Here is an 18,381-nt window from a genome sequence, read left to right as displayed (position 1 = left end):
GGGTAAGTTGACAACTTGTGGACCACCAAATCGACACTCAATCCTGGCATGTCATCGTAGGACCAAGCAAACACATCTTTGAATTCAAACGAAAGTTGGATCAAGGCATCCCTAGTTCTTTCATCTGTGTGAATGCTTATCATGGTCTCTTGGACCTCTTCTGAATTACCCAAATTTACTTGCTCTGTTTCATTTAGATTTGGCCTAGGCTTATTCTCAAATTGTTCCAATTCTCGATTTATTTCCCTGAAAGCCTCTTCTTCATCATATTCCGGTTCTTGGTTCATTATTTCACAATTAGACAACGTGTTTGGATCTGGACATGAAGTCCACAAGCATGTCATGTTATTTAAAGCTGCATTATTAGAACTGAAATAAGAAATAATAAAAAGTAACGAAAATCAGAAAGAACAAAGAGAGATGAACGATGAAATATTGATTTCATTTCATTGAATTTTGAAGATAACATGGTTTACATTGGAATTTAAAGACAATAAACTAAAAGAAACATCCGAGTTACACCCTGAAATAACTCGTGATGTAGAAAAGGTGGCAAGATTGGACTACCGGGAATCCCACCTGACTGGGAACGGAGTAGCCTTCTAATTTTGCAACTTGGCATCGGGCGCCATGTACAACACCTAAGCGGTGCTCGAGCCTTCTCCCGACTGAACCATGTGGGTTTCATACAACATCTGCCTCATAGCCCCACATATTTCTTCAATTTCTTCGGCCATGAAAGCCTCATCTTCCTCTTCTTCATTGTACTTGGGCCTGATGAAGGTTTCGAACAGATGCAGGATAGGCTGAGGCAAGACCCAACCGTTGTTCTTTCGCTCATTTGCCCATGTTTCATTAGCTGGCGTGGCTTGGAAACCCATGCCAAAGAACTTCTCGCTAGCAGCCAGAGTTATAGGTTCCGTGATTCCTTGCAATGACATCCCGAGCCCCTTCCCAGGTTTATACCATGCCTGATCATTTCCTTGGCAACCATAATTGACACATTTGAGAGAAAGGGTTAAGGACAAGGGCTTCCTTCTTGACATTGGTCTGCGACCACAACCTCGAAAGCTTGATAGACTATATGTTCACTTCCTTCCCTAGCTTCGAGACATGGGACTGACGGGTCCCATTAAATCGACTGCTTGTCCTCTCAATAGACTAAAATCTCCTGATCTTTATATTCAAATTCACTATCTGGTGGAGAGTGGAAGGTACAACCCCTGCTGCGTGAATCCAAGGTCTTCCCAAGAGGAAATTGTAGAAAGTATCCATGTCTAGGACCTGAAAGGTCACCTCGAAATCCACAGGACCAATAGTCAAGATCAGATCAATCTCACCTATGGTATCTCTTTTGACACCATCAAAGGCACACACACAGACATTGTTAGGCCTGATTTTCTCAGTCCCAATCTCCATTCTTTGCAAGGTTAAGAGAGGGCAGATATCAAATCCGGACCCGCCATCTAGCATAACTCTCTTCACATAGTACACCTCACATTTAACTGTCAGATGGAGGGCTTTGTTATGGGCTGCCCCTTCCGGGGGCAAATCATTCTTGCTGAAGGAGATCTGATTGATTGCGAAGAATCTTTTTGCCATCCTTTCTAGTTGCTCAACAATGGTTTCAATTGGGACATAGGCTTCATTGAGGGTTTTTATAAACACCTTCTGATGCTCAGTCTAATTCATTAACAGAGATAACAAAGAGACCTGAGCAGGAGACTTTTGAAGTTGGTCAATTATCTCATAGTCCACAGTTTTCATTTTCCTGAAGAACTCTTCATTCGGCACTAACTAGCTTCTTGAGTGTGAAAAGCTTCTTCGTGGCCTTATTCACTTCCTCCAGATTAAGGTACTTCCTAGATGGGTTGGTTTCATTTACTTCCCCTGCAATTTCTTTCCCTTTGTATGTCACAATTGCTCTGTTGTAGTTCCAAGGCACTGTAGTGGGGTTTTTCATAGGCCTTTGTGGTGCGCGGCTAATGATCACGGGCTCACACAACTGGGTGGAATTACTAGTCCTCGCGCCACGTAGGTCCCTTTGGGTATATACATCTTAAGTCCCTTATTCAACTCAAGCCTCTTAGGAGGAAACACCAATTGTTCTTTCCTGTGAGCTCGGGGAACATAAAGAATGGCGTCTTTAGGGGGTATTGCCCATGTTTTGGTTTCCACAATCTTTTCTTCACTTCGAGGAGTGGAGTTACTCTTCTTCTCCCCCTTATTTTGCTTTGTGGCAGCCTTTGGCTTCTTTTCCACATCAGCTATGGCAATGATGGCTTTTAGAGCTGGGTCAAACTCTTTATCTTCACAAATCATTCCAATGACCGGCCCGTTGTTGTGAGCCGGCAATGGATTGTTGGTCACATTGGGAATCTCTTCATCTTTCAGCACTACACTTTTTTGCTCTATCAAGTTTTCAATTGCCCTTTTGAGAGTCCAACAGTTTTCAGTGTCATGCCCTTCCAACCCAGAATGATAGGCACATCAGGTGCCAGGTTGGTAAGAAGGTGACTCTAGGTTTTGTCTATTCAGGGGTACGGGTTGTAGCAAGCCCATTTGGACCAATTTAGGGAAAAGGCTAGAATATTACACACCAATAGTGTGAAGTTTGTTTTCCTTGGCGGCTCCCGGGCACGAGCATTGTAGGGGAAATTATTTTGTGGAGGTCGGGGATTATACTGAGCTTGGTAAGGAGGCTGATTTCTATGAAATGGAGCTCGGTTTTGGTGAAATTTTTGTTGTGGCCTAGCGTACGGTTGGGCATTCATCATCGCGTACGGCTGGGGAGCCATAGCATAGGCCGCATCTTGATGGGGATAGTAATGTTGTGGGGTGCTTGTAAAGAAGTAATTTCTAGGTGGACGGGGTTTTCTTGCACTTGAAGTTGTCATTGCCACTTCTTCCTTATTCTTTCGGTTCGCTACACCTCTAGACCTGCCTTGAATTGCCTGGGAAGCAGCCATTATAGCAGATTGACTCAATATGCGCCCTGTTTTTAAACCATTTTTGACTATTTCACCAATTTTGATGGCCTCGGCAAATGGTTTCCCTATTGCAGACATTATATTCTGTAAATAATCAGCCTCTTGGGCTTGAAGAAAAACACTAACCATCTCTGTTTCATCCATTGGTGGCTTGACTCTGGCTGCTTGTTCGCGCCATTTGACGGCATACTCTTGGAAGTTTTCTGAGGACTTTTTCTTGCGATTTGACAACGAATTCCTGTCAGGGGCTATGTTGATGTTATACTGAAACTGCCTAACAAAATCCCGAGCCAGGTCATCCCAAATATGCCAACGAGATATATCCTGATCCATGTACCATTCAAAAGCAATGCCGACCAGGATCTCTCCAAAGAAGCTTCTCTTTTCCACCTGCTCCCCACAATTGGTTGCAGTACCTCTTGAGGTGGGCTATGGGATCCCCATGCCCGTCATACTTTTCAAACTTTGGGGTTTTGTAACCCAAGGCTAAGTGCACGTGTGGGAACATACATAGATCAGCTTAGGATACGCTCTTTTGTCTGCTCAAACCCTGTATATTTTGAGTCTGTGTTCCATGCTCCTCATTTTTCGGGTAATCTCCTCTTATTCGAGGTTCTTTGTGGTTTTCTCCTGTCTCGTGGTAAACTCGTACCGGGGTGGCTGAGGGTAAGCATTGGTAGTGAATTGGGTAGGTTCCGGTGGGAAGGATGGTACTTGGAAGGTGAAAGATGATAGATCAAAACTAGGCCTGGGCAAAGTGGGTTGTGTCGTGGCCGAACAAGATGGAACAATGAATATGTTGGAGGCCGCTCCTGAAATCAACACCTGGGGGCAAACCTCGGAAGGTGTTCCGGCAAAGTGGGATGATATGGTAGGATATCCAAGTGGGGTGTTCGGATAACTTATTGGGACGTTGGAAGTCCCACTTGCCCTGGGAAGTAACTCAGGGAACCCAAGTATCACACTCGGTGGCTCTCTGCCATTGGACCGGGCATCCCACATTTCCATCATGCAGAGACGCATAATTCTGTTTTCCTCAGCAGTTTCTGACTCGGAAGTTAGGATGGCCGAGATCGGGCTATCCTCCTGGATAGGAACTGTTGGCATATGACTTTCCGACGTGACATTTCTACACTTCCTTTTGCTCTTGTAAAGTACGGATGTGAAGCCAGATTACCACAAAACCAACCACCTTAATACGAAACTTAAACTCAACAGTAGACAACAAACTGGTTAGTTTGAAGCAAATAACACATAGGTAATCGCACATTGGGGTGTGATGCACCTATACAATTAAATGTGTTTCTACATGTTTCGCAACGGTTGCGTATTTCATCCCGTCTTTTGTTTATCTCTCCACTTTTTCTTCCTTTCCACTTTGGCTCTTTAATGCTTCTCCTCTTATTCCTGTCTTCCTTTCTTTTCTTGCTTTTCTCGCTTTTCTTTTTCTTTTGCTCTTTTTCTCTTTTTTGGTTTTTCTTTCATTTGAGTTATTTATAAAATCATGACCGGATACGATGAGGATTGCCTACGTATCATGACGCCACATGAATTAGATCATCACGTAGCTCAAGAAATAAATGCGACAAAGACACAATTTTTTGTTGTTTTCCAAATTTTCATTAATAAAACTTCTACTTTACTGAATTACAAAAGACTCGAAACATACTTTTTCTAGGAATTTAAAACTTTAAATAGACTCGAAACATACTTTAAAAATGAAAATACAGACTCGAAAAAGGAAATAAAATCAAGAGTACATCAGTGCCTCTAACCCTGTCCTAGGAACACCAATTGGTCTTGCTGCGGGCCTACACGCCATGTCATCTTGGAGACGATAGAGATCCTCCATTATCTGGTGGAAAAAGATCATTACCGTAGCGAAGAACATGGACCTGGTCATGTCCTCACACTCACTGCATTTCATCATGATGTAGTCGGCAATTCTTCTGACCCTTTCCCTTATGATGCCCTTTTCCTGCAACAAACGCCCAATCTGCTGGGATCTAGCCTCTAAGACCTGGGTGGCGGTATGATTCTGTTCTTGCAAATGTTGTAGGTCTCCTTCTAGCTGTGCCATCAAAGCATAGCAATGTTCTCTCTCAGTTTTGAAGCTCTTGGCTTGTTTAGCCATTTTACTTTCGAGGTTGCTAATCTCTTTTTCCCAACCTGTGACCCCTCTTTCATATCTTTCTTTCATCTGTTGAATGAAATCTACCCGTCCTTCTGCATTTTTAGACAACTTTGTTCGTACTTTTGCTAGCTCAGACTCAGCTTTCTGCAAATCATCTTCACAGTCACGTAGCTTTTGTGTAAGGTTGTAGATGAGCCTTTCATTTTTTTTGCTTCTGCCTGGGTTCTCGGCTGCTATTTTCAATTGTCAAACCTGGGCTCTGAGAGCTTCATTTTCTTGGGCCAGCCTTTTTCTTTCACCCTCGACCTCTCGTGCCTGTAGATCATTGTTGAAGGTGACATTTCTCAACTCTTCTCGCAAAGCACGAATGTTGGCTTGATATTTCTTTTCCTTTTCTCCCCAGGCCAATATTTCCTGAATCTTGTCATCAAAAGCTTGAACATAGGGACTTTTGGCAGGCCTCTCTAGCTCTGGCTCAGGCTCAGGATCATTGTTCACATAAAACCTTCTTACAAACCAAGCAACATAATTGGGATCAACTTTGCCCCTAGCCGGGTCTGGTACTTGGGTGTCACGTTTTAGATACCGACAACTATTCCAATCCCATTGAACTAAAGCCTCGGGTAACGTTGCTTCTGGGTGTAATTAAATGACTTGGGTACTTAGATCTGCATCTTCGGGTATCACCTGCTATATTCCCAGTTGTCTCAGAACTCTTTGTGGTGCATATGGTTGGATACTCCTCAATCCCATCATCATCAAGTAGCCTTTTGAAGCTGTCATGTATATGACTTCGGTTACTAGAAGCCATACTATGGTCCATTCAATTTGATTTGCTTTTAGATTCCTTAAATAGGAAACCCAAGCTTCAACTCCTTCTGGCGGTTTGTAATCTTCCACCCTTTCCTCATAATTTTTGATGAAATTGTTCCCGTCTGAAGCATATCTCATGAACTTAGGATGATGGCGAAGGTGTTTGATCACCCACATTTGAAGAAGGATATTGCAACCCTCGAAGAATTGAGCCCCATATTTGCACAAGGTTAACGCCCGGTAAACATCTACTAGCACTAACGGGACAAGTGTGTGATCTTTTTTGGTGATGAGGATCTGTGCGATTCTGGCCATACGAGTGTCTATTGTGCCCTCCGCATTTGGAAAGACCATGACTCCTAAAAATGCCACGATGAAGGCAAACCGACAATGAATTTTCCATGTGTTCTTGTCTTGTTTGTTATTCAACCCCTTTTCATGTGTTTCAAACCCGGTTGAGTGCCGAACCTGAAGTACAAGAAGTAGAAAGAACAACATCCTTTGCTCACGTGGGCCTTATTCATTTGTTTACTAATATTCAGAAGATCAAAGAACTTGTGCACAGAAGGAGCCCTTGGGAATATGAGTTGCTTCTTTCTTAACTCTTGGCCAAAATCAATATACCCGGCCATTTCTTCCAGAGTTGAGGCGAGCTTAAAATCCGAGAAACGGAACACATTGTGGATGGGATCCCAAAACTTTACCAAGGCTTTGATTAAATCCTCCCGGTGTTTGATGCGCATGATGTCTATAAGGGAACCCAACTGTTCTTTCATCCAATCCTGGCCATCTTCATCTAAATCATCCCACCACCTGCAAAGCTGCAACTGAGCCCATTCTATGACAGATTGTGACGGGTCCTAGACAGTGTTCATTTGTGACGGGTTCTGGACAGTATTCATTTGTACCCGCGGAGGGTTAAGGTTAGGGTTGACTCTTGTGGACTCTTTTTTGCAAAATAAGTTTTCTAAAGAAAATCAACGGGCGAAGACCCCTTTTATTGCTACTTTAGAAAAAATGGCCGGTTTGCAAACGTGGCCCCTTCACAAATACAAACAAATTTTGAGGTCGGGGGTAAGCATTTAATTTGGAAAAAACACCTTTTAGACAGACTTGTCCGTTCCTCCCGAAAATAGCCTTTCGACAATTGAAAGGTAATCTAAGGCTATTCCGGCAAGAAACGGCTTAAAATACAACCGAAGCGGGGTCGGCTTATTATTTTGACCAAAGCCCTAAACCCCACTTTATTTTATTACTTGTAAAAATGAGGCCGAACCTTATGTGGGTTGCCTACGTATCCCACATCCGGTGAGAATCAGACCTGCGTAGTTCGGTCAGTTTTGACATAAAAACATGATATTTGACTCACTCTTTCGAAATACATTTTCCTTTTTCTCTTTTTTTTTCAAAAAATTGACAGATTTTTGGGACATTTTCAAATATCGGGATTTTTATAAATCGGGTAAATTTTCTCTCCTACCTCACTCTTGGTTTTTTTCTTTATTTCCTTTTCCAAGCCGGTCAACATGCAAGCCGAAATAAATAAATGTTCACATAGCCCGTAGGATGCATCAGGATGGTCTTTATTTTGGGTACACCTGTCCTAAACGGACCCAACCCCTGTGTTGAGTCCCCAAGATCAAATGCACGTGATGCAAATTATCGTTCGTACTAGGGATCCGACATGAGGTTGTGTTATTCTAGGTTTAAAATCTTGGGTTTGTGTTCTAGACTTGGGTTACCGGGGCGGACAACTGGGGCTGAAGAGAGGGCAACGTACCGGGAGCACTAAAGTCTACCCGGCCTTGTTGCTGGCCCAGCCTCGATCTATTTGATATAATTTCTATAGAAACAGCAGGCCACGTGAACGTGTGCACCATTTTCAGAAGACTCAGAAGGGTGGCGTAAGAAGACATTTAAATACAGTTCAAGTAATATCAAAGCGGTAAATAACAATTAGCACATTAATTCCACAAAATACAGTAATATCAACAATAAATCCAAATAAAAATCGCATTAACAAGCTCGAATTTTTGAATCCTGAACTGGAAGTTCTGGGTTCTGTCCCCAACGGAGTTGCCAGAGTTGTCACACCTCATTTTTTACACCCCGAGAGGGTATATAGGAGTTTTTCCAATTAAAGAGACATTATTCGAAATGGGATTATTTAAATTATCAGAGTCGCCACCTGGAATAATTTAATTGGTGTCCCAAGTCACCTATTTATTTTAAATCCCAAATCGAGGTAGTTTTTATTTTTATTTTTAAAGGTCTGCGAACCAGAAATTCTAGATAAGGAATTGTGTTAACCAGGGAGAAGGTGTTAGGCATTCCCGGTCTCCGTGGTTCTAGCACGGCCGTTTAGCGATTTATACTTGGCTTAAATCGTCTAATTACTCATTTTAGGACCTATGTACATTTATCTTTTACCGCTTTTAATCACCTGATTTATTCGTAATTAAAGAATTGAGTTACGCGTACGTATACTCTCTTCTTTTGGCGCGACAAAAATCATGTCACGCGAACGTGTCCACAATTAATAACGCTTTGTTTATTTTATTAAGAAAAGGTTTGGTCGTATTTGCGCGAACGCATCCCTCGAGTTATTTTAGAGTTAAAATTGCAGTCATATTACGCGAACGTATATATAATTGCAATACTAATCTAAATCGGGCCTAAAGCAAACTACGATGGTTCAAATTAATAAGAGGTTTGCGAGGGCCATGGAAAATTTAATAATGGCACACCTCGATCTTAGAGAGTTATTACTAATTATACGAGGGCCATGGACTTAGGGGTTTTGTTTATCATGGCACACCTCAAATTCACAAATTTTAATTAAGTTCATGAGGGCCATATGTTATGGGTTTTAAAACATGGCACACCTCAAATGATTTTTTCTTTTAGAAGAAATTTATTCAATTAACGTCACCTAGGATATTCCTATTTAAGACTTAATTCAACAAAGGCTAACTAATCATGAGAAGGTTTTAAATTATTTTTGAGACAAGAGGAATGGGCCAGAAACAGCCAGCTAACGAATCAGCTTTGAGAGCTGAAAATTGGGCTCACGAATGGCCCAAAAATCAGAAGCCTAAGATACAATTGCGAGTACGGTAGACAAACAACCCACATTGGGCTTATATTTTTAGGCGGGCTCAGTTGTGCATTGGCACCGGTTGGGCCTATCCACCTCTTTGCATTAAAACATTAACCGAACTTGCCAAGGAAAAGAAAAGCAAGGAACACAGTTCACTTAATTTAAAAAAATGAAACTTCAGAAAATAAAGCAATTCAAATTCGAAGGTTTCGTCATACTACTATGATTTGCAAAAGGAAAAATAACAAAGGCATGCATTTACACCATAATTCAGGAGAGGCATTTTTCAAATTATTAAACTACTGGGCTTAAAGCCCAGGCTCAACAACCTAAATTCCCGATTGTGCTCAAATGGATATCAACTTGGGCCTGGCTATAAGCGTAGCCCAGTCGCAACTATAAAACATGTTCATAAAATGAACAATGAGTCTTAGTTATAATGACCCAATACTAAACAAACCAGGAAAAAAGCAAACTGAATTTTAAAAGTTATAGAAGTCCATTTACAATACTTGAAAGTCTAGATTATAACAAAATCATCTTTTACAACTTATGCTACTGCCTGAATATGCTCAAAGATACTCCTCATTCTAACTTCTGATTCCTTTTTTTGTCCTCAAGTCTCCTCTTACAACGTGTGTATTTGCGAGAGAACAGCTATGGAACTGTCCCTCACAAATTCACATTCCCAACTTCAGCCTTGAAACCACCTGGCCTCATGGCCATATCACATTCCAACACAAACAAATAACAGTGATAACAGCCATTAGTTCATATAAAAGCCCTAAACCAATGTAACCTTAACATTAGCTAAAAGAACAATAAAAGCTAATTCAGTGTTTAGGAATTTAGGTTCAAACATTCTGCATTCTTTTAAACATAGAAGAACTTAAGCTAAGTGAAGTATTCAACATGCTAGTGGGGTAATAGTTTAAGACATTTGATGAATCATGATCATAAGGCATGAATAAGATGAAAATAGTGAAGGACACTCAGCAAGTGAAAGTTTTGCATTCAAACATCAGAACATAGATTGCATAAATCAAATAACTCTAGGTCAAACATGTGAGTCTCGAATGTATACCTTTTAGCAAAATAAACAAGTGAAGGCAGATTTCTCTGAACAAAATAAACTTCAGCAGCAAGAAACAACAGCAACAACACCAAAATGACCTAGAGATTCAAATCCGAAAACTAAGAACCAGCTTGAAATCAAAAAGATTTAGCTAAGAGGACTACGAGAGTTTCTACTTCAAACAATGTTTCAATCTTGGAAGGAATAAGAGATTTTTTGAAGTTTTCAAAGTTCTTTTGAGTATGAAGTTTTCAGAGGAGAAATAGAACTTTTTCAGAAAAATTGCTGATGAAAATGTGCATGAGAGTCAGTCTTTTTCAGAAAATAGAGACTATATATAGCCTTCCTAAAGGGAAGGCATCTTTTGGCATATTCCTTATCCTAAGGAATAATAGTACAGTCCTTTTTAACAGCCCTTGGTACAGCTGTCCCATTTTCAGCATGTTTTTTAAACAACTAGGACATCTATACACTTTTCTAGAAATATCTGATTTTCAGCCCAAGTAAAAACCCCTTTTTAACCCTTAGATTGCTACTTATTTCAGGTTTTAGCCTAACCTTTCTAATTCAAACGGGTCCCTAAAGTTTCTACTTGTTCATTTAAGCCTTAAAAGTCTTGAAGAGTCACAGATTGGACTAACAATTTTCTAATAGAAATCAGAGGCAAATTGAATCAAAAGGTATCAAAAAGTTTTGAAACCGGAAACGATTCAAAGATTCATCAATTGAAAATTACATTTAACAATTAACAAACAATGAATAACCTATTTCACCGTTGGAAACAATTAAATCAACCAAGCTAAAACAGAGGATCGAATGATGCAAAGTGCCGCTTTTATCTTCATTAAACACTAACAAACAAATTGAAAAAGGAAACTGAAATCCTAAAGGCCAAACTCGAACATTAATCCTAAACCAAATGATTGTTATCAATGAGCAACTAAAAGAAAACATGATTAATAAACTCAAAGCCCGAAAAACCAACCATGCAATTAGAGCAAGACAAAAACCATGAAGAAGGGAAGAAGAAGGGAAAATCAGAGGGAAATAAATAAAATGAAAGAAAAGAAATAACCTCATCTGCCTCAGAAAAATATTTCATGAACTAAGGTGAAATCTTCGAGGAAAGAAAATGAACCCTCAACCTTCATTAGTCAACTGCCCTTAACAGGGGACAATCAACTAATGGTGGTTTGGGGTCATCCGACCATCCACTAACCAAGCAAAGAGGAGAAGAAGACTTAGGGTTTTTCTAGAATCCAAGATCTGAAATTCGGCCAAATAGGAACTGATTTAGAGAGGGCTAAAGGTTGATTAGGGCTTAGAGAGGGGTAAAGATTGTAGGATGTTAATTTGGCCTGATTTGGAGCAATTAGGGTTTTAACCGGATCCTCTGGTTCAAAATTCGAACAAATTGAGTATGATTCGAAGGGAAAGGAGTTGAGATTTGGGATGAGGGGTTGTGGTGGTCTCAGGGTGTAATTTTGGGAAGCTTTGGACCAACTAAAGTTTTGGCCGGATTTTTTATTCAAGATTCGAACAAATTGGGTATGATTCGAAGGGAATGGAGTGGGGATTTGGAATGGGGAGATGAAGGGGAGTCTGTGGTGTCATTTTTAGGGCGATTGGGCCACCGGAATCGACGTGAGGCGATTTTCGGTGGTGGTTCACGGTGGAGGCAGCGTGGGGTTCATGGGCGGCTAGGGTTTGGGGTTATCTTCAGAGAGAACAGAGAGTAAGAGGGTTTGGTTTGGGGGGGGGGTAGGCTCTCTTTCGGACAGTTATAAGGCAAATGACCCTTCAGTTCCGAGCCGTTAAATTGATGAGATCCAACGGCTGAGATCAAATTGGAATAAAATGGGGTCGCTTGGGATTGAACAGGGCTGGACTGGGTTAATTGATATTGGGCTTGGGTTTAGGGGTGGATTTGGACTGGTTTGGGTCGAATTTTTGGGGTCTTTGGTGTATTAACCCAATTCCGAAAATCCCTTTTAATTTCTTTTCTTTTCTATTCCTTTTTCCTCTTTTTTTTTTTAAAAAAAAAAATTAAAATCCAAGAAATTAAAAATCCTAAATTATCTAAAAGTGTGAAATTAAACTAATTATAAAAATTATAAATAACACTTAATTCTAAATTAAAAAAGGAAAATTAATAAACTAAAAATTAAAAGATAAAAAAATGTAAAATGAGCTATTTTTTGTGATTTTCAAATTTTTATAAAACAAATAATTACTGATTAATTCTAAAAATATAAAAACAAATCCTAAATGTAATGCATGATATTTTTGGTATTTTTCATGATTTAAATAAATTAAACATGCACAGAAAAAATGCAAATAATTCAGAAAAATCTACAGAAATTCCTAGAATAGTAAATAATTAACCAAAGTCTATTTTTCTTATGATTTTATAAGAGTGTTTTGTATGGGGCAAAAATCACATGCTCACAAGTAGTAACAACTCCTTCAGGAAAAATCCTAAGGCATTCCATACGAATAGTTCCTTTAACTAACAATGAAGCTGAATATGAGGTTATGGTTGCAGAACGTGAATTAGCTCGAGGACTAGGCTCTGAGGTGATTGAAGTAAAGTGTGATTCTCAGTTGATGGTCAATCATATATATGAATTATTTACCCTAAAGAAGAACGTATGCAACCGTATTTAAACAAAGTCCAATTTTACTTTCCCGATTTAGGGAGTGATTCGTGATCCATATTCCAAGAGAGTAGAATGTGGAGGCTAATGCACAACCTAACTTGGGGTCTTCAACGTAGTTTAAGGGCACTAATTGCAGCTCAGTTATACAGTTGTTGCATTCAGTACTATATATGGATGGTTATTGCGAAGTATATTCAACAAACCTAGTCTATGATTGGAGAATGAATTTATTGAATATTTAAGGCATGGAAAATTGCTTGAGGATTCTAAAGCATCGAGGGCACTCATAACAAAAGCTGCCCGGTATTGTCTTGTTGATGGAAAATTATAGCCGAGGTCTTTTTAGGGTTTGTGGCTCGATAATTAGGACCAGAGAAAACTGATTATGTAATGAAGGAAGTTCATGAAAGAGTTGTGGTAATATTGAGCAGATTTATTGGTGCTAAAGTTAATGAGAGTCGGTTACTATTGACCCCGAATGGAGAAAGATACTAAGACGTTTGTGCAAAAATGTGATAATTATCAACGTTATGCTCAGTTAGTACACCAACCGGCTGAATTTTTGCATCCAGTTGCGTCATCATGGCCGTTTACGAAATAGGGATGGATATAGTTGACCTTTGCCTCAAAGACTTGGACAGGTAAAATTTCTTTCGATTATGACTGATTATTTTACTAAATGGGTTAAGGTAGGTGCTTTCAAGAAGGTTGGAGAATGATAGATGATAGATTTCATTTGGGATCATATTCTTTGTCGATTTGGAGTACCAAAAGAAATTTCTTGTGATAATGGGCCACAATTCATAGGCTCTAAAATCACAAAATTCTTAAAGGGATTGAAGATTAATGGATCACGTTGTCTTCATATCATCGAAGTGCTAATGGTCAAGCAGAGTCAACAAATAAGGTGATAATTCAAAACCTTAAAAAGAAGTTAGAAGATGCAAAAGATGGGTGGCATGAGGAGTTACCGGGAGTACTATGAGCGTACCAAACCACGATAAAATCAAGTACCAGAAAAATAATTTTTTCTCTTGTATATGGAGCTGAAGCTCTGGTTCCTGTGGAGATATTTGAACCAACTATGAGGTTTTCCTAGACAAACGAGCAGGAAAATGCTGAAGCTATATTGATTAAGCTGGATTTTCTTGATAAGCACCAAAATTAGCTTATGTGAGGATGATGGCATAGAAGCAAAGAATGGAAAGATGTAATCGTACAACAAATCTTTGTTATTTTAAAGTCGGAGACTTGGTTCTACAAAAGTGACCCATAACACCCAAAAAGTGGACCAAATTGGGAAGGACCTTACCGAATTTTAGCTGTAGCGAGAAAAAAGCTCATATCAGCCGGAAAATTAAGAGGAGTTAAATTGTCAATCAACCGGAACATGAGTCATCTCAAAAGGTACAAATGTTGAAGATTAATGATTATATTAAAAGTACGTACTGCACTCTTTTTTTCTTCGACCAGTTTTGGTCCCAAATGAGTCTTTCTGGTAAGGTTTTTACGAGGTGATAACATAACGCATACTACGAATATGAATTGCTGATGGCAACTGGAAATACAGTGTTCGAATCCTTATACTTTGTGTTCAACCATTAGGGGTGGAAGATACTCCTACCAGGGTCAGATCGTAACCAAAAATACTAAAAGTGTCAGAGCTAGTTTCAAAAAGCAAGTATAATGTCCGATAACGCAGTAATACCAGCGACTGCTGAAACCAAGGAACAAGTTACCATGTTTTGAACTTAAAAGTTCAGTTGTTATGAATCACGTTAAGCCAGGACCGGGACTGTATATCCATCCTCATAGAAACAAGAAATACAAATTAGCCATATGTATTGGCAGTTCGTTTATTTGGCAAATATAATTTTCTTGCTTGTCTAAATGTACTTTTGAAAGTAGAAGGAATAAATGAAAGTCCTTTTATTTTTATCTCTTATTTATTGTTCAAAAGCTGTGGTGTTTTCTTCATTTGAATGTTGCTTAAACATCAAATACAAGTGCCAAAATGAACATGAGACATCCTAAACAAGAGTACCGTAAACATAAGGGCCCTCTCTTATGAAATCTTTCTAGTTAAAGGTTAAAAATAGGAAGCATAAATACCGTATAATAAGGTTGACCGGCTATAAGAATTTCTGGACTTCATCAATAGAAAAGCATAGATCAAGAAGTATCTTTTGCTCACTAAAATCCCCGAAATAAGATATCTTTTGCTAACTAAAAGCCACGAGAAGTTAAGAGAGAAAGATATTTTTCATTTGAAAATCAAAATTTCGGGCTTAAAAGAGAGACCAGAATAGGTACAAGGGTTGTAGTTACAAGGGTTGTTTAAAAAAATACCTTTGTATATTACATCATTCTGCTTTATTAGCAGAGGTCGAAAGTTGAGAAGCTTCTTCTACATATTTTGGAGTTAAAGTTTGCTCATTTTCGGGCACAACATCTTTCACATTTGTCTTCACCTTCCTCATCAAATTCTGAGGACTCAGAGCAAGTATCCGAAGAGATTAAAGCAGTGGGCCGGGAAGGAATATTCTCGAAGGAGGTTATTTCTAAAGCAAGAGCTTCGACAATGCAATCATCTATATTTTAAATGCCATTTTTGGCATTCTCCAAAGTCTTTCTCATCGTACTGTAAACAACATGAGTTTTCTCAAGCAAGAAAGAATCATCTTGAGCTCGGAATCTGGCTCGGAGTTTTTAAATCTTCGACTACAGCCACTTGTTGTCAATCTCTAAAATGTTGTAAGCCCCGACATGTCAGAATTAGTTTTGGCATGTTCATGATTTTATTCCATAGACTTTCGAACCTTTCCTCCAACTCTTTTCTCTTCGGCTGCAGTAGCTACCTAGACCTGGGAGCATAAGTTAGCTTCCAAGTTGCTAATTTTTTCCACGGAAGCATACTCACACTTGGCAGCCAAAGTAACAACATCCGGAAACTCTGCGCATTTAACCTTTAACTCAACAAGTTCGGCATGTTGGGTGGCTTCTTGACTATGAACCCTTTTTTCTTGCTCTTTGCTCCAGCCGGGCCTCGGGTTCTTCCATTTGAGAAATTTTAGCTTCTAAGGCTGGAAGACACTCAGCAAGTTGATCCCGCTCGGACTGAAAATCTCCATTGTCAAGTATTATTATTTGTATACCCTAGGAGGAAAGAAGGTTAGCCTGAAAATTTAATCTTTAATTCATCAGAAACGAGGGTGGCAAATAAGCACAAAAAAAATAGAGGAAAGAAAAGCAAAAGGAACCTAAGCAGAAATATGCATGTTGTTGTTGATTAAGCATTCAGCATAATGGTATATATTTTTCTCCAATCCTTCTCCGTAGCTAGAGGTTTCAAATAATTGGATACCCCAACCGGTTTGGAGAGTATATAGAACCCATTCAAAACTATAATGGCAACACTACATTTACCATTAAGGTCCCAGATGGAAATCAGGAAGACATTCTCTATGTTCCCATGGTCAGGTGACCGAGAGGACCGAACATCTTTCTCTCGGTTAGTGGCGACCGGTGGTGGAGCAGAAGCATATGTTGGAGCATAATTTAGAGCAGCACCTGAAGTGGTACCCTTATGGCCAGTAAGAACAACCGGAGCCCGGAAAGGAGAGTCCGCCATTTCAACTAATTCAGACTCTCGAAAGAGTTCCTCCACGTCCTCCAGATGAACTGTTAGTGTTCTTTTTTTCTCTTCTTTGAAGAGAAACTATTTCAGCATCATCCTCGGTTCCTTCTTCATCGAGCACTACAGTGTTCGGTCCTTCCGAAATCTCCTCTATAATTGGGGGCTTTTCTTTAGCCTCAGTATTATATGATTGCTTTCTTTTTGGTTTCTTTTCCTTGAGCCATAGAGTGAATGATGGTACAATGTCACCAGAGGAAAAAGCTGCATCACGAGCCATTTCCGGTCAAGGGCCTCTTGAAGTCGTTGTTGGGCCACCTTCAGTTCGAGTAAAACCTCAATAACCGGACAAAGATATGAACCATTTGGAAGGCCTGAGGTTGCAGCATGAAGCAAGAAAAGTCATCAAGCTATTGTCGAATAAAGGCACGAGACAATAAAAGGGAAAGATGAAGATTTTCTCACCGTGATTCTTGCACTTCCAGTTTGTCTTTTTTGAAATTTCCTTCCACAAGCGGCGTTTTAGCGTGGAAGTATCCAAAAAAATTTGAACTCATTAGTTAAGGTTTTCTACTGCTGGGGGAAAACAGAGAGTGGCAAAAATATAAGCAAGAAAAGTTTAAGAAATAGTGAAAATACTTTCAAAATGAAAAAAGAAAGAAATATTTGAGAAAACTTACGAGTATAGTTCCAAGCTTCAGGAATGGGGATGCTGATATTGGTAAAATATCTCTGATAGCGACGACAACAAAGCTCATCATACAACTACGATCACTATCATCATCTACGTTAGTGATGATGGCATTGTAACCACGTTTGCTGAGTTTGATAACGCCTCCTCGAAAGATCTTGGGAGCATAGATGCGGATCAGGTGAGCAAGAGTGAGGTTTTCTTGTGCCCGAAAACACAAATGTCGGGGACAAGCTACCGTACGCCATATGCTAGACCTACTTGATCCAAATGGACTTGGTAGTTTCGACAAAAGTTAAGAATAATATGGTTTATTTCCTTTCCAAGTCTGCGAGTAAAAGGGTATGTATACATGACAACATACCCCGGTTTAGTGAAAGTTACCTTCTCCACCTCAAGGGGGGACAAAACCTCAGTGTTCTTCCAGTCGCAATTCTCTTTCACAATGGGGATACTGTCCAGCGAATAGACGAAGGATACTCGCTAACTTGCTAACTGGCCAGGCGAATAGACGAAGGATTCTCTTTCACCTTGGGTTTGCTTTTCTTGGATGGTCTACCATCAAAGTAAATCCTAGCACCGATAGAAGAAGGATAAAATGAAATCATAACAATATTATGTTATTTGATGGTAGGAGATGAGTTACCGGATAAAGAAAAAGTAGAAGACATGGTGATAATGTTACACTCCATATTTTCTTACGCAAAAGTACGTCGTAAGTCAATTGAAAATGAGATCCTCTTTGAAAGTATATAAAGTAATTTAATGATAGTGTTACATCCCATGTTTTTGTACCCAACTTAGATGCATCACCCCAGAGAGTTTGTGGACCAAATTAAAAGGATAGAGATGAGTAAATCTTGGGGTAGCCCAAGACCCATCTTCCTAAGCCCATTAGTAGGGCCATATATACATAGATATATCTCTATTTCACTTAGAGAACAATTCAGAATCCCCCTCTCTCTATTGCAATGTGAAGAAGCTCCAAAATATCATCCCAAAACCTCTCTCAATGTTACCTTAGGGTTCAAGACCAAATCCACAAGTTGGTAAGGTGATTTCTCTTTTAGAAGATCAAGATCACTTAGTTATCTCTCTACTTTGTTGTTTAGGGTAAAAGAGCTTATTTGAGCTTGAAGTAAAGCTTAGTTGGACTAGTATTCTTGCTGTCAAGGTAAGGTTTAACTTCTCTTATATGTATTTAAGATCATCTATGTATATCTAGTTGATTTGATAAAGGAAACTTGTGAAGTAGGTTGAACTTCATGTTGAAGTTATGTAGTT

At 39.5% G+C, this 18,381-nt stretch overlaps 1 protein-coding gene across 1 annotated transcript; it reads right to left on the bottom strand.

The window, feature by feature from the left end:
• Positions 1–1,161: 1,161 nt before the first annotated feature.
• On the bottom strand, positions 1,162–3,323 carry LOC138889818 (uncharacterized). Its single transcript, XM_070173154.1, has 4 exons — positions 2,785–3,323; positions 2,057–2,431; positions 1,799–1,925; positions 1,162–1,683 (listed from the first exon to the last, which is right to left on the bottom strand). The coding sequence occupies exons 1-4, from the start codon at positions 3,321–3,323 to the stop codon at positions 1,162–1,164; spliced, it is 1,563 nt and encodes a 520-aa protein (XP_070029255.1).
• Positions 3,324–18,381: the final 15,058 nt, after the last annotated feature.

This window comes from Nicotiana sylvestris, chromosome 4, assembly GCF_000393655.2.
Source record: "Nicotiana sylvestris chromosome 4, ASM39365v2, whole genome shotgun sequence".
Classification (NCBI taxonomy): domain Eukaryota; kingdom Viridiplantae; phylum Streptophyta; class Magnoliopsida; order Solanales; family Solanaceae; genus Nicotiana; species Nicotiana sylvestris.
Note: the sequence above shows the minus strand (reverse complement) of the source record. Positions and strands in the feature narration are given on the sequence as shown.

What these genes read in the sequence shown, in the direction of transcription:
- LOC138889818 (XM_070173154.1), bottom strand. Translation starts at nt 3,323, where the DNA reads ATGGATCAGGATATATCTCGTTGGCATATTTGGGATGACCTGGCTCGG. An exon ending in TTGAATAAGGGACTTAAGAT is followed by an intron (nt 1,926 to 2,056) that starts GTATATACCCAA and finishes GAACTACAACAG; the next exon opens with AGCAATTGTGACATACAAAG. An exon ending in TTTTCACACTCAAGAAGCTA is followed by an intron (nt 1,684 to 1,798) that starts GTTAGTGCCGAA and finishes TTAATGAATTAG; the next exon opens with ACTGAGCATCAGAAGGTGTT.